This window comes from Neodiprion pinetum, chromosome 1 (assembly GCF_021155775.2).
Source record: "Neodiprion pinetum isolate iyNeoPine1 chromosome 1, iyNeoPine1.2, whole genome shotgun sequence".
NCBI lineage: Eukaryota > Metazoa > Arthropoda > Insecta > Hymenoptera > Diprionidae > Neodiprion > Neodiprion pinetum.
The window spans coordinates 25,853,544-25,874,449 of NC_060232.1; the positions used below are offsets into that span (position 1 = coordinate 25,853,544).

General features: G+C 38.6%; 3 protein-coding genes and 1 long non-coding RNA gene across 8 annotated transcripts in view; 1 reads left to right on the plus strand and 3 right to left on the minus strand.

Moving 5' to 3' along the window:
* The window catches only part of snu (ABC-type transporter snustorr), a 50,899-nt gene extending 40,494 nt beyond the window's left edge, over positions 1 to 10,405 (minus strand). The window contains exons 1-2 of the mRNA XM_046637145.2: positions 10,272 to 10,405; positions 8,876 to 9,138 (exon numbers count right to left, since the gene is read on the minus strand). Of these exons, the coding sequence (XP_046493101.1) occupies positions 8,876 to 8,946 (71 nt within the window). The 5' untranslated portion in view covers positions 8,947 to 9,138; positions 10,272 to 10,405. The remainder of the gene's footprint in view (positions 1 to 8,875; positions 9,139 to 10,271) is intronic.
* On the plus strand, positions 4,502 to 10,591 carry LOC138191219 (uncharacterized). Its single transcript, XR_011177575.1, has 3 exons — positions 4,502 to 4,532; positions 7,659 to 7,992; positions 10,340 to 10,591. It is a non-coding gene; the product is annotated as an uncharacterized lncRNA (long non-coding RNA).
* A 784-nt stretch (positions 10,592 to 11,375) lies between these two features.
* On the minus strand, positions 11,376 to 20,132 carry LOC124224914 (allantoicase-like). Of its 5 annotated transcripts, none has more exons than XR_006884943.2 (10): positions 18,019 to 20,132; positions 17,248 to 17,310; positions 16,175 to 16,391; positions 15,962 to 16,050; positions 15,319 to 15,693; positions 14,907 to 15,089; positions 14,561 to 14,690; positions 12,585 to 12,763; positions 12,395 to 12,506; positions 11,376 to 11,526 (listed from the first exon to the last, which is right to left on the minus strand). XR_006884943.2 is itself a non-coding variant. In XM_046637162.2 (8 exons), exons 1-8 carry the CDS (start codon positions 18,136 to 18,138, stop codon positions 12,741 to 12,743), a joined length of 1,200 nt encoding a protein of 399 aa, XP_046493118.1. In that variant the 5' UTR covers positions 18,139 to 20,132; the 3' UTR covers positions 11,908 to 12,740. The 5 variants fall into 5 exon arrangements, 1 of the variants encoding a protein (XP_046493118.1); XR_006884941.2 differs by having other exon boundaries at positions 11,377 to 11,526; positions 12,581 to 12,763; XR_006884942.2 differs by lacking the exon at positions 11,376 to 11,526 and having other exon boundaries at positions 11,908 to 12,506.
* Positions 20,133 to 20,135: 3 nt separating this feature from the next.
* Positions 20,136 to 20,855, minus strand: LOC124224918 (copper homeostasis protein cutC homolog). Its single transcript, XM_046637175.2, has one exon. The coding sequence runs from the start codon at positions 20,853 to 20,855 to the stop codon at positions 20,136 to 20,138; it is 720 nt and encodes a 239-aa protein (XP_046493131.1).
* Between the last annotated feature and the right edge of the window lie 51 nt (positions 20,856 to 20,906).

Consider the following 20,906-nt stretch of genomic DNA (forward strand, 5'->3'; position numbering starts at 1 on the left):
TCTAAGGTCGACGGTTGGCTCGTATCGTTACGTAACTTGGATGGTCGTGATGTTCACAATTAGAGAGAGGCTCGCCGATACTCGAGTATGTACAGCATGGACGAAGGCGTTGGCAGACCGTCGATACTGGGTTACTGGGGTATCCACTTTCCCCTGGTGAATTACCGTCAATATTCTTTCGATCGATTGTCACACCCGCACATGCACCTAGATCTGACCGAAGGTCGTGTTACGTCCCACGTGTGTTCATTGCTGTTATACAATTCCGAATGGAAGGTCTGCCGAGAAACTCGGTGCTACACGATTTATTGACCAATATGATTCTGGCCCGCTTTTGTTGGGGCTTCTTCGCGACCTCGAGGATGGAAAACTCTCGCCCGACATTCTTCGAAGCACTCGTCCGCAAAGGAGGTGCAAAGTCTGATTTACACTCTTTGCGGACATGTTTCTTTCAATCAAAGACTTCTGATCGTTAGTGTACAGCTTGGTATAAAAAATCCAATCCGATTTCCTACCGCATTTGGCGTACGGTAAAGGTCACTGATACCTTGGGATTCCAGCTAACTTGTTTTAGATCCGATTATAAAACAAAATGCGAGTTCGGTTCTATGCGAATTATATGACAGTGATTGGTGATGCAACTGACGTGAGAGATTGGGAGGCATTGTCACATGATTCGTATAGAATCGAACTCGCGTTTTGTTTTATAATCGGATCAGAAACAAGTTAGCCGGAAGGGGAAGGCATTAATAAATATTACCGTGCATATATTATATACTTAAGTCTCTTCGCGTATTTGACATATTATTTATCTTCGTAACGGTAGCTACTAACTTCCGGTCATTATGAAAATTGATACAATTTCTCGGGATCAGTAGAATAAATTTTTTTTACTCCCGGAAGTAGCGAGTCGTTCGCGGAAGGAAGTAAAGTTTTCCTTAGATTGACTACGCTGTTGCCTTCCATGATAATTAGATAGACGGAGAAAATTTTATACAACTATTAGTTTCTTGGATAATTACAACGATCTGTTGAATCGTGAGTGTCGTGTAGAGATTTGAATAACATATCTACAGGGCTGTTTATCTCTGTTATACATATCGTAAGCTAGTATTAACAAGTAAAAGTATGTAGAGTATGCGGGAAGAATTTTGTCGTCTAATTTTTTTGTCACACCGAGTCGTTCCTGGTCAGGTAAGAAAAATCTTTGATTGAGAATTAAGTTTGAATTATAAAGTGTGCTGCCATAGCTTTTTACGCTGGTAAAAGCAATTAAGCGAATCGCGGCTATCTCGGAATTTTAACATACAAGCATATTCATGATTTCGCGATAAAATAGTCAGCCTGTAATCTGTGTTCGATCAAAACATTGTAGGAGTACACGTTAGTGATCTCTATTCAAGGTGTAATATTCGAATGTATGCTGCTTAGAAATCGAAAATACTGAACAGTAGATATGTGTGATATCGCCTGTTGGTTCCGGTTGAAAAAAAAAGTACATAACTGAAAATTAACATCGTAGCATCTGGAAACTACAGCCATATTTGATTGTCGTGAGAGGCCAGACGTGAAGGTGAAAAAAATTAAGGCTCAAGGATCATTGCAGAGTACCGACAAATTTCATATTGTACAAAATAAACAACAACGAGCTTGTAATGAGCACGTTTCGTTTTTACAGAGTTGTGACAGAAGTTGGTTAAAACGATTCTCAAAACAGTTGGGACGATCAGAAATACCTGACTATATCTTTCGATGGAATCAACGGATGTTATTACTTTATCATGCCTGTATCACGGTAGAAATTCACCTGTAGGAAATATACTCGATAACAGCGGTGTTGTTTTGGTAACGCATATGTGGAAAACAAAGACGACAACAAGTTTACAGCGATGTGCATAGTTTCGAAAATATGACGACCTTAATTATTAATCTGCTGCTTATCCTCAAACACCTCCGTGTATATCGAATGTCTCTCTACGCGTCGTTTAGAAAAATGACCACCGCCATTGCTTGACGTAAGTAGAGACCAATCGAATAAACGGCATACGAGCAAACCTGCGATGACGCAAAATGACTCATAGAAGCGGAAAACCAAACGATCGAACGATTAATTGTTCATTGTTTTACCGTACAGTTCGCAATGAATAATCACCGATTAGAACTCGTACAGTGGCTGATGCAAAAATTTCCACCTCACGTATCAAAGTTCGAAAAATATTATTAGTGAACTAAAAATTCCAAGTTCACATCCCATGGTTTCCTTTTGAAAGATTCTTAATTGGCTTACCTGCGGATTGAAAAAATTTCATGGTCACTGTCTCACAATCAGACCTCTGACAAAAGTGGAACGATGTATATTCAAAATGTTGCGCCCGAATTACTAATGGTAGAATTAGTCCGCGTATCTTGAACACACGGTAAGTGGTACGTATCGTATGTACATGTATAAATGGTGCTGATTATAATTTGCCGATGCCATTGGATCCTCGCTGTCGTTATTGCAGAGCTATCGCATATAACATGTTTGTCGTCGCCGGTTGCGAGTGTTGGTTACCTGTGTGAATTGTACGTCCATCGACGAATTGGCGACAAGGAAATCGAACACCTCCGTCACTCCTGTGCACGTGTAACGTATTTTGTGCAGCGAAGACCCCGCATTCAAATCGCACAATTAATTACGAATGGGCGGTCAAATTTCTGCACACCCATGTAGTGCTTGTGCTATATAAAATTCTAATGATCGTATACGAGAAGATTGATCGAACCGAACGGAAAAACCGCGATTAATATTCGTTGAGGTTTATTAATTTAATAACTACTATGTATAATGACACACAGAGAACGGTTTTTCTCAGATTTATCAAATAGCAGGGACAGAGATTTTCATGTATTTCAATTGAATATGATTCGATATTTTTTCTTCAACTTCAATCAAACCCTGAACATATTTTCGTTTAGATAACCTGAATTGTATTTGCTCAAACCGGATGTGCGAGTATTTCTGTAACAGTTTGCGAATCTCTCGTTGCATGTTCAGCAAATGCTTGCTATTATACAATGTTTCGTTGTCGCACAATTTTTCTGCAAATCTTTACGAACCGGATTGACTCGGTTTGTGAAATACTAGAGAATAATGCGGAACGTAGAGCTAGGTCTGTTTCTACGAGGTAGGGAAACTGTTATAGATAATTCATCGGGGTGAAAAGATATTATAGAAATGTGCAACGGGAAAAGATATGAATTGATATCCAATTTTCAAAACTAGGAACAATCGGGAACTCTGAGCAGCAGCGCGGAAATCGGTTTTGTCGACCTAAAGAATTTTCAGCACATGCAGACATTCGTTTCTCGTGTTCTAATAAAAGCAGTTACACATGCAGCAAATTAATTGTGCTTTTCGTAGTGCGGCAATAAATCTTTTTTTCCAAAACGTGCTTGGAGAGTTCGAATTTTCAACCCCGTGCAGCATGCGTAAAGTCTCCCATTTCCGATCAATCCGGTAAAACGTCAGCTTTCTTTGGCGCACGCGCACTTTCGAACAATTCAATTTTACGCACTGTCAGTGGCAACTCCGGTGCTTCTCAAATCGAACTTCCCTTCACAGGCATTGGAAAAAATAGCGCGTGTCACTTAACGCTTTGGGCTAGAATGAGACTGCAAATTAACATTGTTCCTCATTACAACGGCGGGTGTATTTAAAGTTTCCTCGATTTGGGAGCCTACGCATATATATATATGTTCACGAATACATATGTATACTACCAGACCGAATACTGATTCATCCAAAAAGCTGCGAGCCTGAAATTTACCTGTTTAAAATATCGTTAGACATTCTAGCCACGTGTAATTGTAGCTAACTGAAAATCCTTCGAAAAGACGTAAATAACTCTTTCAAATTATCAGAAGTTTGGTGAGAAAATGCGTAGTCGAAACATAACAGAACCGATCCTGTAACGCATACACGTACTGTTTCCATGCGATAATAAATTGAATTCTTGTGAAATGGAGGCTCATTATAATCGTACAATCTGTACACGGTCTTGCTTATGCGAATGCGTTTCAAAACCCCGCGTACGTTGGTATTTATAATGTATTTAGGCGTCTGATTCACACGCGTTATCCAACTCAATCTCCGAATGATCCACGCTCGTGGAGCCGGTATCACGGCCTGTCTTCGACATGCCGATTTTACACATCATCATCCGCATACAACGGTGTACGTAGATGCAGGGTATTTAACCCGGCACAATTTTGCATCGAGCGAGCGAAAGTATGATGCCACGTATGTATAATATCACGCCAGTGAGTATACCTATCCTCGTGCGAACGAACGAAAAAGAAACACCAGTCTCTTTATATAAGTGTGTTATACCGGCTAATACCCACCCAAGGATGTGGGTACATAATATATGATCTCAATTAGCTGCGAGTTGAGAAGGGGAGGGGGAATCCCGGTTAACAAAATGGCGTCAGTGAACCGCATGCGGCGTGTGTTTAAACGTAGGAGAACATGGAGATCCGGTGAGAAAGTGGTCAGTCCGGAGTTACGTAAATACGCGTCTGTACTCTCTTAGGGAAAAAAAATCTTTCGTCGACGGTAAATACGCACGAGACATTTCGTTGTATCGACGTCACATTTAATTTCCGGGTGAAAAATACTCCGTCTCTCTTCAAGAATCGTATACTTCGAGACTGCAAACAACGCGTATATATTTTTTTACAACACCTGCTCTGGAAGTTGACTTTTCGAGCGCTGTATGTCATCTCCGAAATACACAATAATCGCATATTTGACTATATAGACCGGGAGCCCGCAACAAAAAGCAAGTATGATCGGCTCGTGGCTAAAACTTTTTGAGAAGCTAGCCAGTGTTGTAAGTAACAGGGAAACGCAAGTATGGCGGCCTGTCAGCGTCATCGTTGCGGTACGCAATTTTTTGAATATGTCGGAAAGAACCATGCCCTCGGGTGACGAGGTCACAGTCAATTCTTGTTTTATATTCTTCATTAGATAGCCAAAGTCCGAAGGAGTTGTATGCCATACCGATACGGCGTCATAAAATGGCCACCATACCTAATTAAACGTGTCATTTTTGTTTGCCTTTTCGAAATACTTGCTCGGAGCTAATTTTTGGAACGGTGATAGAAAATGATGTTTCACCAACGAATATGACCATGCCAGCCTGATCCGGTGTCATTAAGTACCCGCCATACCGGTTCAAAGATGTCAAGTTCTTCACTTGCCCATGTATCATAAGTGCTGATATGTCGGTTGGTCGTTAAGACTTCCATGGTCCATTTTCACGCCTAAATTTCTAAAAACGATAAGGAGTTTCAAATAATTCGGACGTTTCGGTCTGTTTTTAAACACCAAGGCCACTGAAGCCTATCGTGCGAGTGGAGATGATCGCGAGAAGTTTGGAATTGTTAAAAAAAGAAAGAGAGAAGATTGTAGAGATCGCGAGAGCCTGCTGTGTCAAATCGCAGCAACTTTTTGAACAATGGTAACGTACTTGTCCGTTTCTGCAGCACCGCGAATATCGTCAGCGGTGTCCGGTCGGAAATTATTAACCGCGGCAGCGAGGAACGCGGATGTCTTTTATCTCACACTATCGAAGCAACTGTGCATAAACGTTCGCCTATCTCTTCACGAGGAGAAAGATTCTCGTAAACGACGAAGGCGACGTAGGTAGATTTGGTACGAATCAAAAGGCGCGCACGGCGTGGGCCAAACCGTATAGTGAAAGTCTTAAGGATCAGGTCAATGCTTCGGAATGACCTATTTCTTCGAACGCCTCTGAAGGTTACGAACTATGCCTCGATTACGTACAACTTTAATTTCCAGTCGCCCAGTTTGGACCGTACGCTTGAGATGAATTTTTTTTAACGACGCGCAGCGAATCTCACACTCTCATTCCGTCGCCTTGTTTTATCTCGGGAATTAAAGAAAAAAAAAAAAAAAACAAATGTTTTCGACGGCATAATTCGATGATTTAGTTCGTACTTCACAAACCGGAGCTTCGAGAGCCTTTTGGACTCTGGACGAAAGACACATTTGCCTAATTTCTCGAATCTCATGCACGCATAGGAATTAAATATTCCTATATTTGTCGTTCGATTGAAAAATGAAATACGTTGCTACAACGGGAAGAAATCGCTAGAGCAATTAGTATAAATAATATAGTACGATCGGCTGCATATTTATGTCTCGTAACTTGAGATAAGTGCGTGCGTGGTTTCCTTTTACGTAACACGGTGCAGGCGTTTTTTCGTCATTTTTTTTTTTTCTTTTTTTTTTTTATGTGTTTTTGAGAAATGTCCTCGAACAGGAATTTCATACGCAGTACATCAGGGAATTGCTGACACAAAAATACAACTCGCGCGTTTACGAGCGGTACGTTTGAGTGTGAATCGCGTTTTCAGACTTTCGATGCAATCGCATCCTGCATAACGTCATCGTCGAAGGCACACGCTGATAGTTGTGCGAAAGTTGACGCGATCGCTGTATTGCTTTAAATCATTTTTCAAAGGACCCTGCAATGCCGCGAATAACTCGGTCGTGTTCGCCTTGTAATATGAAAAAGAAATCACGATGATGCCACCTGACGGTTCAGCCGAGAACTTATTTTACAATCTCGTTCGGTATAATGTCGCGTTTTACAATCGTTTGGTATGCCGGCATAAGCGTAGCGGATATTAGCGCTGATACGAACGTGCGGAAATTTCGCACGATTTATTTGTAGACGGGTTCGGCGGAGTCTGAGATAATTTCACTCGATAGCGTGTAATTTTGTAAAATTAAACATAACTCGACGAGTCTGCAGTATAATTGAAGCGTAATAAAGAAGGAAGTCACTTGTGCGAATATATATTTCGCTCTGAGGATCGACGATGCGTTCTCCTTTAGATTATAATAATGTACGCACGAGAAACTGGTCGAGAGATACGCGATTTTTAGAAATTCATTGTAACGCGGGATGCTAATCGATGTCACTGTAAAGATCAAATAAATAGAAAGATCTATGATTATATTTACAGCGCACTTAATTCTGCAGGAGTCCGTGTCTACAGGCTTTGTTAAAACCATCCAGCTCGTATACTGTCATTAACTGAGCGATGTTGTTTATAGATTCGTTGATTCCTTCGTTATGTTTTTTTTTTTTTGTAAATCCCCTGAGATGTGTAAAAACAGATACATGCGGATGAGTATTACATTGACACGGCAAGAGTATGGCGAGAATCAATATACTTTCATCGAACTTTCGAGTGTTCCAAGAAGCCAAGATAACACGTTACTTCTCCATATCCATATTTTGCAACCGGGTATTTACTCCTTAGAAACGAATTTGTTCACAATCACGAAGAGAAATGCTTGTAATAATTTTGTATTCTCATATTTGATTAACTCACTCCCGCATCTTTTAGCGATTTAAACACACTTCTTAAGTCTTTCACAAAATTTAAACAATTCGTTTGAGACTTATTACACCAATGAATTAGGTCGATCGATTGAACACGCGAAGCTATCTGACGTATTTTTCCGAACACGACAAAAAATTCACCCGATTCAAACTCGCGAAAAGATGGGTCTGCATTTTGTCGGATGAAAGTTTATCGCGTTCAAATTCGCAGGAATTCAAGAATGTTTATTGTCTCAGGTATGACGGATGCAGGTGAACTCGGGTGACATCGTGCGAGAAAGTAGCCAAGAACCGCCGGCAACCGACACTCGACAAAACTGTGCAAGTTAGTTGTGGTCGCATTGAACTGTTAGTGAAAGAGCCGTGAAAGAACTTGCACGCGTTCTATAGAATTACAGGGAGAAAGAGTGAGTGACGGACGGTGAAAAGAGAAGAGAATTTTTAGGTTCGCCAAATATTTGATAGATAGATTTTTACAGGTGCAATTTACAGGATTTCGAATGGTTCCAATTTCTAATTTTAAGCTGGATCTGACGATGAAGCATTTTGCCAAAAACGCGTCATCGTATCGGTAAGTGTCAATACATTCCTTATTTCTTCGTGCAAAGAGCGAAGTCATATTATGAAAATAATTTTGAAGCCGTCGGAGACGCGTGATTAGCGGATAGAAGTTTAATTATCGGTTTATAAATTACAACCTTAAGCTAGTGCAACGAGGGATGTTGACTTTGGAGATCTCAGGGTGCACAAATAGCACCAAAAACTGAAAACCTGGGGGAAAATTTTTATAATACCACTTTTTTCACTCATCCAAAGAACGAAAGTTCGATTTACGTAAAAATTTCTCCGGCCCTCAGATAGAATTTTATTCTATAAGCGGGAAATTATAATGACAGATATGTTATCAATCGTGTACTCAGAAGTTCTTAATAAGTCTAGCTTCGAAATTGTCGATTTTAATACAATCTTTCAGAGTGTGTATTTCCCACAGAGCGAGTGTTTAAATCATGTCGTAGAGTTCTGCACATCCTCTACATAAAATGTCGCCAACGCTGACAAGTGCAACGGTATACGAATAATCTGTGTAACCGGAAATGGCAAGTGATGTGATAAAGCGGAACTACGTGGTTGACATCCAGACGATGAGCACAGGTCAATTCCATAACTTGTACCGAGAGTCATAACATAATGCTAAACGAAATCAGCATAAATCGACAATCTGTATTCAAAACGAATTCATCTGATAGTTATACGAACTCCTCGTATTCCTAGACAAACAGTATAGCTGACAGAGTTTGTAAGCCACAGACGTAATGGAATAGATATCATTGTCGAAAGAATTTCATGCCAGCAATGATCTCAGTATCCTCACCCCCACGTTTCATTGATTCGAAGAAAAGTGTGCTTAGAAGTTTGGTTTATTATTTTAAGTAGAAATTTCGTCACTCACTGACCTTATCAATCCGGCGCTCCAGCTGAACATTCTTCTAATCCTTTCACTTTGAGTTTCATCCTGGGAAGTCATCTTGTCACTTTGTTAATATTTTGTCAGTTTCTTTGCGGAGCACAATTGTGAAGAAATTATGCAGGTACTTTCGGGATACGAGTAAACTTGTCAGATACGTAACACTTTGCGCGATGCTGTGGCCTCAGATTATCTTTTTCAAACACATTTTCGTCACGACAATTTCGAATAGAAGTTCACCGCTCGACGTCACTGGAGTAAAAATTATGAAATTCGTCAGCACATTGCAATACAAGTAACATGAAAAATTACCTCCACCAACCATGTCACGTATTCTTGTGGATATAGATATCATTTGCTTAACATCGAATAAATTATCAAAAACGTTTTTAATCAATTAAGCCAAGGTCAATTGACGTTGAAATCTTTGTTTACGTTGGTTCGAGTCTCAAGATTCTATTTGGTCGATTAATATTGTTTCATCGGTAGATGTACAGAGAAGGAAGATGATTAGGTTGAAAGACGAGCCATTGCTATTTTGATCTACAGCGCAGATTAGTGGTTCTTAACGTTATTAGAAAGTGCGTCGCATATAACTTATTGCCTCAACTTCAACGCAGCGTTTCTTGAAGTCTGAAGCGACAAATTCATTTAATGACACCCCACTTAGAATTTCCATCTTGTCTTTCGTATTCTCACGAAATTAATAAAACGAAATCTAATATCGTTAATTATATTTTCAGTATTGTATACGCCTATGACTGACTCGAATAGAAAATGAAAATCCAACAAAAACACTATTTTACCGCCAGGGAAAATAATAATGATCGCATAGGTCAACGGGCATGAGCGTTACCCGACGAAAACATTGCTTAACTAAATCCTACTGCGAATATATTCTCGTCACAGAATTAAAACGAAATTCGGTTACGTTGGCCAAGTAAAGTGAATTTTAATCAACAGCGTGTGCCATTTCCACTACTGTGTTTCAATATACAAGTCCGACATATGTATAATTATACCGCATTGCTACATCAATTAACTACTACACGTGTCAGAAATGACGCCGATCATCGATGGATACGGAATAGAATTTTTTCCGCATTACGCAAGCATGACGAGTTTATTTATGCAAATTGAATAACGCATTTTTATCAAACCTTGCAAATTAAACTCGTGAAAAAAAGTTGTCAACACTTTTTATTACACATCGATAAATCATCGGGGAAGTCGAGTTTCTTTATCGTCAACCATTATCAAACGTGACTGCGACTTATCTCTGCATCGTCTCGTTGGATACTGGTAATTCGAAAAAGATGTCAAAATCGTGCACGCCGTTTTTACAACTTTGACTTAGGGTATACCGAGCAGTAAATTCTACTAACATCAATAAATTCACCGAGGAATGACCAATATTTCGCCGAAAACCGTGTAACTGGCTTTCTGATTGAAGGGATATCTGATTCGGCCGAGCGCTCTTCCCGAACTGAACGTCCGAGGCTGAATCGAGAGTCTGGTTGAAGCACCAGCCGGGTTCCTACAGACTGTATCCTCATTCTTTAACCTGTCCTCGGAGAGCCTCGGGCTTTTCCCCATGTACCGTCAACTTTCATAGGATAGTGTGCGCGGCGTTCACCATTGATGAAAGTGTGTAAAGCCGCTTACACTCCGATCACCGGCAGCCTGGAGCGAGTGGAAATCTTACGTAGGTATATTATGTTTCGCATACGTTTATACGCTTGGTGCTAGAAAGAAATTATCTGAACAGGTATACTTTTTGTTAATTTGGATCAAAATATTCAACGGTACACTGACAATGACGGAAATTTTTATTTCCGGTTACCGCTCAGTCCTTGACTACTTTAATTTTTTACTACTATCGAAAGATACAGTTCTAGGTACAGAATGAAAATTCGTTTTCTAGCTGTTACCGGAAAGTCTGGTATCCGTTGCTCTATTCTTTCTCATTACGATCTCTGTTGCTATATTTTCTTGTAACTGTTGCGAAAATTTAATGCTTGCGCAACAATAAATTGATGTTGAAGCTTTGTTTAACTAAAAAAGTAGAGTAGAACGAACAAACTGATTTTGCGTTGCAATTAGCAAAAAAGGATCGAAAATAGCGCAAAATGGTTACGCGTACCTCGTTTCTCGTAATTCCAACAATATTCAAACAGTTTTTTCAGCGATACCTGTTTTACTGAATTTTTCTCAGTGTAAGAGTGTAGAATGAGAAATCATCTTTTGTTTAATTATACAACGAATTAACACGTCGACGACGTACAAATTTGAATATCGATTCGCACTTGTATTCGTGCGAACGCAGCGAATTTTATACTAATCGAAAATCACCCACTTTCCGCACTCGTAACACAATATACGATTACTTTAATGGCTACTACTTTATACCAGTTACCTATACGTAAGAAAATTTGTCAGCAACGGAGGTAAATTTCACTCTTTAGTAAAGTATTTTTATTCGTCATATCAGAAAAGGATGTATCGAATGTTTTCCTTAAAATCGTGCTAATAGTAAGTTATCTAGGCGAAATATTTTTACTGAAAAATTCGATGTCGGATGAAGAATCTCTGGCCAAGCCCCGACGTCATTCGAATAAACAGAGGTTTTTTCCGCCGGATCTGTAGACAAGTTATAGAATGGTTCGCGGTGTGAGAATGTCGATCATACAACACACCGACATCACTGCCGTGTAATTTAGAACCGAAACAAGTTTTGCGTTGACCGTTACAGCGTTTGTATACCCGTCTCGAATAGAATCGCAACGGATTGCCTTGAATCTTGGAATTATCGTAAAATACATATCACAGCACGTTTACGCGGTGCATCGAGTTTGCGAATTCTGTTTTCGTCTCTCGGGCCGAAGACAGAGAACAATGCGATCTCGTGTCGCAAATGAGAGTCAATTTGTTTCTTGTTCTTTTTTTTGTAAAAACATGTATCACCTGATCGAGGCTTCGCGTTAAGGATGAGCGGAATAACAATTAGAAACGAATCTTCGATTACTGGCATCGTTTCATGGTTCTTATTTATTTAATGTACAAAGACGACACGCGCGTCTCAAAATTCATCACGCGCAACGTAATTAGATTCGTAAGATATGTTAAATATATACCGAAAAAAATGTCGAACATTCGTAGAGGACTTTGGCACATCCTCGATGTCTGATATCCCTAAATATATATCCGACTCATTTTGGATCGTTTACCCAATATCATGGATTGAAATCATTTAGCGACTCTTTTTATACACACTTACTACTTTTATAACGATGAATTTGTATTCCATTTTAAGTCGTTCTCATTTTTACCGATGTAAACTTTCGTATACGTACATACGGTTATTATTATTTTCTTACCCTCTTTTGGAAAAAACTCTATCTGTATATTTCACATTCATTTGACAAGGTTCGTTTATATTAAGCACTAAAGTTGAATAATTTTAACGACATTCTTAACCCAAACAGGCTTACGAACTGCAAGTACGTACCAAAATAAAAACCGCACAACGAGTGGTGTTCTTTTGGTAGCGCAGGCCAACGGATAAAATATTTTTACGATGCCTTTTGAATCCTTAGGCATTCGTCTCGTGAGACTTTGAGCTGAAAAATGCATAGCGTCAATTGAAAATTCGTTAAGATAAACTTTTAGTCCGAAAAGGTTTCAGGATATTTACAAACATGCAGAAACTGAACTGATGAATCTTCCTTGTTGGTCCAGGTCCCATAAAATTAGGAAACGCCAATTAGGAAGTTCGTTAGAAATTGGAAACTGAATAACGGACTCTATGAGGAGCGTCGCAGAGTTAAAATCAGGGGGAGTTTCTAAAAAGTTTCTCAGCGCAGCAGTTCTGAAACATCTTCAAAGCAAAGCAACATTTATTAAAATTTCATAAAGAAGATATCTCTAAGCTGCCGTTAATTTTCTACGATTACGGAGAACTGATCTCTGATTAAAAAAAAAAAACTCGTTTCAAACATCAAAGTGCAAAGTACGCAACATTTCTTTCTTCTTTATGATAACGTTTATTGCTACTACCTTGAAATAATTATTCTTCACTAAACGTTACTTTTTGTGTAAAATAATGTAAATATTGAGTCGAATGAAGCTGTTTCTCACTTGAAATAAATCGTAAATTCGAAGTTCATCGAAGGAGGAAAATTCGGCATTGATCAAAGTTATATAACCGTGATTAGGGATTCGTATTACAATTAGCATTAAATTGTGTTGCGAGTTGGTTTTTCTTCAAATATTTAACTGATGTGAGAATCCAATTTGTTACAACGTATTTTGACCTCAGGTATAAAATTCGAATGATTGATAAACGCGAGAGTGTCGTTAATTTATATTCCTGGACGCAGCGGAATAATATTTTTACAACATTTTTAATAACTTTGTTCTGCAAAGATACTGCGCGTCTTACGATTAGTAATATTTAAATGGATTTTCAACGTAATTGCAGAACCTTTTTACAATATCGAAATAATTATTTGTAAACGTAAAAAATAGACAACTTTTATTACAACAATAAGCAAGAGAACTCTGTTCAAACACATTTTGTATAAATATTCAAAACGATCCTTTTATTTGTACAGTAGCTATATTAGGACTGTGCGGATTTGTATCTGATCGGTTTGAATCCCGGGATTTTAGGAAAACCCGGAATCTTCGTAAAACTCGAAATTTTTGGGAAACAAGAAATTTTCGAGAAACTCGAAAGGTGAGTAACCTAACTTACCTAATATCTGTAATATTGGACTGAATGTTACGAAATATTTTAATGAATCCCGATGTTTTCGGGAAACCCCAGGTTCCGAAAAAAACTATTACCACAACGGACTGTTAGTTTCGGGTCGACCGAGGTTTTCGAGGCTTCCAGAGATTATTCTCGATTGTTCGGTGCGTATAAATTTTGTGTAATTTATCACTTTGTCTTACTCGAGTTCACTTGTACCGAGACTTGTACTCGACAGAGTAAGATTATAATACTGATAAAAGTGCCAAAACATTTTTATACACATATTCGTGTGGTTTTTGAAAAAGATTTCTGTAACATTTCAAAAATTATACATGTTCAAGGAATATTCACACAATTTTGTAAAAGATATTTATATCACAATCATAAACGTAAGTTTATCGAATTACTTTCAACAGATTAAGTCGCGAGTATGATGAATAGGTTGATCCAATGAAAACGCTTTAATATACAAAATTGAATATTTATCCTGATATTCCACGAACATGTCATGTATTCCATACGAAATGTATTTTGCGCAGAACGTTTTGAATACCTATTCAAAGCAGATTTAATACATTGTGGGGGATTTTGGCTATCACAAGCCTTCGGAGGGATTTACAAATAGGTAAATAGATTGCACCTAACGTACTGACAGTCAAATAAAGACTAAAACTAAACGATAAAATTCGAAATTTTTAAATATAAACTCAACTGTAATAGGTGTGAATGCACGTAAATGTTTTCAAAGAGTCTACAAATCACGACGTGTGAGTATTCGCGAATAAATTTTTCGCATTGCAAACTTTAACACCTTTAACACCAATCGCGTGGTCAGAATCTCTGATTCCAGAAAAGCGAACCTGCACCTTGGGAATACACATCATTTTTTTTACCAGGGATGTAAAAACAATGACTAACGGGAAATGTGACCAAGCATTCTGACCCTGGATATTCCACCATCCGGCGCCATGGTTAGTTTGACGTGAGTTATGGGTCCGTAAGATAGCAGGTCGTCGGTACTGTAGAAATGTTGTTTGTGCGGTGATAGCTGAAAATAGAAGAATCATGGAATAAAATTTATCTCGCAATGTAAATGTCTCTGTTTTTATCTCCCTCGCTGTATTTTTCATCCTTCCATGCTTAAAAAAAAATAAAAAAATAGACAACATTGGGATAATTTTGCTACCGGCTTTGACGCAGTAATCTGGACAATTTATCTCTCGTACAATCATCGTAAAATTTATTTACATCCTTATACCTTTACCTTCTTTGGCGTCATTATCGTCTTCCAAGACCACCTCCTAGAGTCTTGATTAGGGTCTGCGAGAACTCCTTCGATTTTTATACTGTCCGGAAAGTTTCCCTTGAAAAAATTCGTGTCCACTTCGATCGAGTGAATTTCACCTACGTGTCCAAGCCTGAATATTGCCCATTCGTTACCGGGAACCTGAAAACATCAAAGTCAATCAAAGTTGCCGAAAACAGTGTATTCTCAAATTATGGGGATGAACTTTCGTCATTGTTACAAAATTGTGCTTAAATTATACGGGAAATAAAATCTTCATCCAATCCATTTCTTCGAGACCGAGCTTTGAGATAATGTGACCAGCGGTTCGACCATGAAGCTTAAATTTTGAACTCAACAGGCAAAATGTAAGATCGTTGAAATTAGTTACCTGCAGAACGCCGGAATCGTCGGCTTCTAGGATGGGTGGTCTGTCGAGTCTTCTCGCGGTTTCCCAGCCGTCACCCATGTTGATTCCTCTCTCAGTCTTGATCAGATTTCTGGGGTGCCCGTAATGCGCGTTGCTGTAGCTTTCGCAGACAGTCCCATTCTCGGCAGACATTAAATCGATTAGCTCATCGGAATTGACTTCTTCCCAGTCAGGAGTGACGAAGCCGAAGACTCGCAGACGGGCAATTCCGCCGTCGGGAAACATGTTCAATCGAAGATGAGTCCAGGTGCCGGTTTCAAATACGTTAAAATAATTCAGACGTGTTTCTTCATATCCAGCTCTGAGATTCGTCATTGGCACCAAAGTCTCCCACTTCTGATTCAAAAGAGCAATATTTCGCTTTTAGTCATTTAAAACTATACGGCCTGATTAACGATCGAGGCTCGCGATTGATCATTACAAATTTATTGCAACGTAACCGAGATTACGATTATAGATTGAGAAGAATTGAAAAAACACAGATCACGTCTATTTCGGAACTCTGTAATGAGACGTGAAAAACTCTGGAATTGTGTTGTTAAAATTATCTAAATGGGATATATTCGAGGATCTGCAGTTACAGCTGTCGACAAAAAATACCAACCTGAGTGTCGATGCGCTGAACTTGTTCCATCTGAGATTTGTCCGCTGCTGTGCCAATTTTGCATTCTCTTTTTGGGAACAGCTTTGCCTCTGAAATCAACAACGATGAATAAAAAAAAAAATTAATGAACTTCTGATTTTGAAGCACGGCAAGTTCGTCTTTGACGAAATTAATATACGTAAGCAAGCTGGGGATTTACTGCTTGGTGCTGACCTTCATCCGTGAGCTTAGCTGCCTGGATAGAAAACCTTGGGGCATAATTTCCCGTAAAGTACGCCGTGTCAACGCAGACGCCCATTATTGTAGAAGGTTTCTTCAGAGCAATGACCGCCCAGTCGTGACCTTGACATCTTCTTCTTCTCGTCTCCCAGCCGTCCATCCATTTTCCAAAATCCGTATAGAGGTCCGGTTTGAACACCGGTTCTGTATCCTACAATCATTTCGGTCACTGTTTATTTGTACTCCGTGTATACAAGGATCGAATTATTTTTTCTCAGATGATAATCTCTCCAGCGCAGCGTAATCATTCTCAATACAGTTATCACCCGAATTAGAATTTTTAACTGATAATTGAATAGCAAAAGTTAACCAACTAACCAAGAAGATCTACGCATAGCGATATTTTCTTAAGGGGCATGTCATGCCTTAAAAAGTTTAGAACTTGTACTCGAATTTTAATTCGGTGGAAATTTTTTTCAGGCGACGATACCAACTTCGAAACACCTTCAGTTTTTCTTTCATGCGAACCGTCGAGTTACAAATATTTGAATCTGTTTATAGATCGTCCTTTTTGAAATTTTGAATAAATTTCCTTAAAATGGCGTTTCCTATTTCGATCATTTTAATGCCAGTCTCACGATGGGATGGTATGTTTCTCTACTTTTAGAGTAGTTAGAAATTTTCCACATTTACCAAATTTCAAAATAATCCTCAAAAATATAATTTTTCATCATTTTAAGATAGGTTTCATTATAATCATATTTTTCGTACTTTCGGAAACACTTGAATCATTCCTGAACCATTCAAAATTTTCAAAACGCCACAAAAAATTTTACTCATACGTGTCCCCTTATAATTCACGGCTATAAAAAGCTTTGAATATGTATAACTCAAAAACAGTTGGATTATAAAAAAAATACCTGGGTGATTTGGAGGTGTTATTAGTACCTCAAAAAGTTGTAATCAAACCAAGTGTTCAGGCTTAAGATTCGGTGACTCGGTACGGAATGCACCATGTGTATCGTACCCTAAAACTGGTTTTTTAAATCCCATCAACATTCACTCACCTTGAGAAGATTTTCTGCACAGGCGAACCAATCGTCGGTAGCAAATACAATTTGACCACCGTTCTGGAACAAAATGCATCATTGATCGAATTGCGAATTGCACGAAAAAGAAATAAATTTCACGAATAGAGTTGTTCCTTTTGATCAACAGAAGAATTGTTTTACTTTCACCAGGTTTTATTAAAAGCATTGTATCATGAAAAAATTACTCTCAATTTGCAGCTCTTGGTACAAATTTAGTTGGACTCTTTCACGATACAGACTCAAAATTCTGACCCAGAATGTGTTTCGATTCAAGACAAATTCGATGCATGGGTTAATATGATCAGAGATGGAGGCTTTTAGTTTCCACCAAATGTTTACTCGGACTTACAAATATTTATCACATTTTGATACACCAAATGAGAGTGAATTGTTTTTTCTCATTTCTCAAGATAAGGTATAGCGAACTTTTAAATAATAAATAATGTATAAAGAGAAAAAACAATAAAATTTTTGACCTGTCCCACTTTGCCCCAGTTTCTTTGTCCGTGACAAATTTATCCGGCAGTTATTAATACGATAACAGCGTCATCGCTCCGAGTAATTCATTAATAAAAATTGAGTCGAGCTCAAACTTAGATAATTCTAAACGTATTTTGACCTCACCATCCTTTCTTGACAAAAATTTGTAAATGCGCATTCAAAGTTCAATTTTTACAAAGTGCGAGTATGACCGTAATGAAATACTTTTTTCTTAAAATCTAAAATCGCCATTTCCATCATACTTACAGTTTCGGATGCGAGTTCGTTAAGATTCGCAAAGTTTGGGGATCCATCGTTCGTTCCGACAACCATTTCGAATATCGATAGATATCGGATTATTCTTACTCTGTTAAATGTATAGTGCATACGGTCTTGGGTCTCACCGTAAACTGGAGCGTTAATGGATTCGCAAAGTCATATATATATCTGCTGCAAAGTAACTATATGTACATAAATACATAATAACACATGCATTACACACTCGCAGAGCACATCGTCTTTACGAACAGCTACTTACTTGCACATATCAACGTTGTCTCGTGGCAGACTTGCGACCATTAATTTCTGGCCAATGGGAAAGCATCAGGCACGCGCGGTCAAATAATTGCCCAACATACGAGTTATCAAATAACTGACACGTTAAGTTCTGTCAACTTTTGTGCCAATTATGGATCCACTTATCAGCGCGTCTATCGATATGCCGGATGTCGACATGCACTTTTTGTATTTATAATTTAATCACACAACTGGACGTGAATTCCAGAAGCTTCTGACTCTTCGTCGGAGAGAAAGAATGTAAACACTGCATACGTGTACCTGCGTCCATTCAACATAGGTACGTATATTTTCGTCGAGTGCATCACTTGACACGAAAATATTAATTGCGTCGCATAATAGCAGCGCTGCTTTTTATATCGAACAGAAGCTCAAGCTCATTATATTCACAGTTATGTGGAAATCTGAGTTCCAAAGGTCACGTACGGTACACGCAGCCTTGGATATGAATATTTTTTTCTGTAGTAAATTCGATTCTGGCTGAGTCTCATTTTTTTTCTGATCCTTTTTGCAATTGGTGATAAAACTTTCTCAATCGTTACATAAGGGCATGCATGGGATTGATAATGAGCTTATTGTTAGTGTTTCTCGAAGATTTATAATACATGTACTTTGCTGCATCGTATCTCTCTGCTTATTCTTATCGCGCGTCAAGATTTGATGTTGCTAACTTTTAACATAATTATCTCATATGTATTTTCATCATATTTTAGATGCATTTAATTTCTACTTTTGTCTAGCAGGACAGAATATAGTAATTTCTACTTTTTCATTTTATTTCACACAATAGTTGCATAACACGTGATTCGCATTCGGGTACAATAAGCGCATTACGTTTTACTGCCTTATCGTGGTATTCTTGTTATACATTCGTCAATTTGAATTTCTTGTTTATATATAAGAACTTGTTTTTAATTCATAACTAATAATAAAATTTGCAGTATACTCATCGTTCAGATATGCTAGGTTAAATATTCATGAACAATTGTTTGTAAGGGTGAAAATGTTTGAGGGTTGCTTTCGTTCATTCACTTGCTCACTGTAGCTTTAAAAAATGTTTCAGCGTCCGTGAAAACCTTATATTCGAAATATTTCAGACGCATTTCGTACAATATTTTCTAGATATTCACGCTTTATTTGCCAGGAAACTATTAAATATTTCAAAAACATTTGATGCCGTAAGTGGTTTCATTATAAATTCAATATAACAGCCACGCAACATGTAAACCAGCTTGGAAGTTAAACGAGGTCAAATAATTATGTTTTTTCAATTAATTATGTTTAAAAACATTCACTGCTAGACGTTTCATTGTCGGGTAAAATGAGAACATTGCAACTGATAAAACATGTGGTACTTTGATCTTCTCCACGTATGCAAGACGCAATTCTGCAGTACAGATTGCTTGGAACTTTGCGCCCTGATACGGTATCGCCTGTGGTATAAACTACTCGTAAATCGTTGATCACGCCTTTCTTACACGACCGATAAAACCACCGGTAAGTCTCGATTGGAAATGAAATGGGCCGAAGATGGATTCAAAAATTATTTCATACGAAATTCTTTACGTCTTCTTAAAAATTCTATGCTTATATGTTATGACCTTTTTATAACCAGTGTGATGTCCGAAGTAGTAGACAATTTCCAGTTTCGTATAAAACTGCTCTTGCATAGTATAGGTGACGGCGCATTCAAAATAATTAGTGGTTAGTGAAAACAAGCTACATATTTGGCTCAATTTTCTATCTCTTTAATAGATTAAATTATAGTAGTTCAATAAATCATCGAAGGATCGGTATAGCTGGCGGATTTAGGCTCTGTTCACAACGAGAACCAACTGCCGGACTGTTTCTTCATCAGCAACCATGAATGAGTTAGAATCCTTCTCAGATCCCATTTTGTGCTTGGTGCCAAATTCAGTCTTCGGTTTTCTGGCCGACGCGTGAAATTCATTACACATCGATTCGTCCTTGATTTTCTTAATATTATCCGGAGTTATTCCAGCTCCTGGCAATATCGTAAAACCAGGTGATGCCGCGGAGGCGAGACTTCTGATAAGATCCAGGCCTTCTTCCGCAGAATTTTTCTGTCCGGAAGTAAGAATCCGCTTGAATCCGAGCTGAGATATCATTCGGGCTGCTAACTGCGGATTATAATTGACCTCGTCAAAAGCTCTGTGGAAAGTTACGGGCAGCGGCGACGCCGTGTCGATAATTTTTTTATTCGTTTCGCCATCAATTTTTCCATCGGACGTTAACGCGCCGAAGACGAAACCGTCCACGCCGACGGTTTTCAGTAATTCCAAATCGTAGAGCATGGCCTCAACCTCTTCAGGGGTATAAACGAAGTTACCGCCTCGAATTCGAAGCATCGCGTACAAAGGAATGCTCGTCATTTTACGCAGAGACTTAACGAAGCCAGGTGTTGGAGTTAGTCCACCGTCCGAGAGACCTGAACATACTTCCAGTCGCATAGCTCCACCATTTACTGCATTTTGGGCCGACTCTATGCTGTCGATGCAGATCTCCATCTGAATAATTACATTATTATAGCGCATGGTTGAGTGGAAGTGCAGTTTCAT

Coding starts and splice junctions, on each gene's coding strand:
- LOC124224914 (XM_046637162.2), bottom strand. CDS start 18,138: ATGCACTATACATTTAACAGAGTAAGAATAATCCGATATCTATCGATA. Junction 16,392..17,247: donor GTGCAGAAAATCTTCTCAAG/GTGAGTGAATGT, acceptor AAATGATTGTAG/GATACAGAACCGGTGTTCAA. Junction 16,051..16,174: donor AGCTAAGCTCACGGATGAAG/GTCAGCACCAAG, acceptor TGTTGATTTCAG/AGGCAAAGCTGTTCCCAAAA.
- LOC124224918 (XM_046637175.2), bottom strand. CDS start 20,855: ATGGAGATCTGCATCGACAGCATAGAGTCGGCCCAAAATGCAGTAAAT.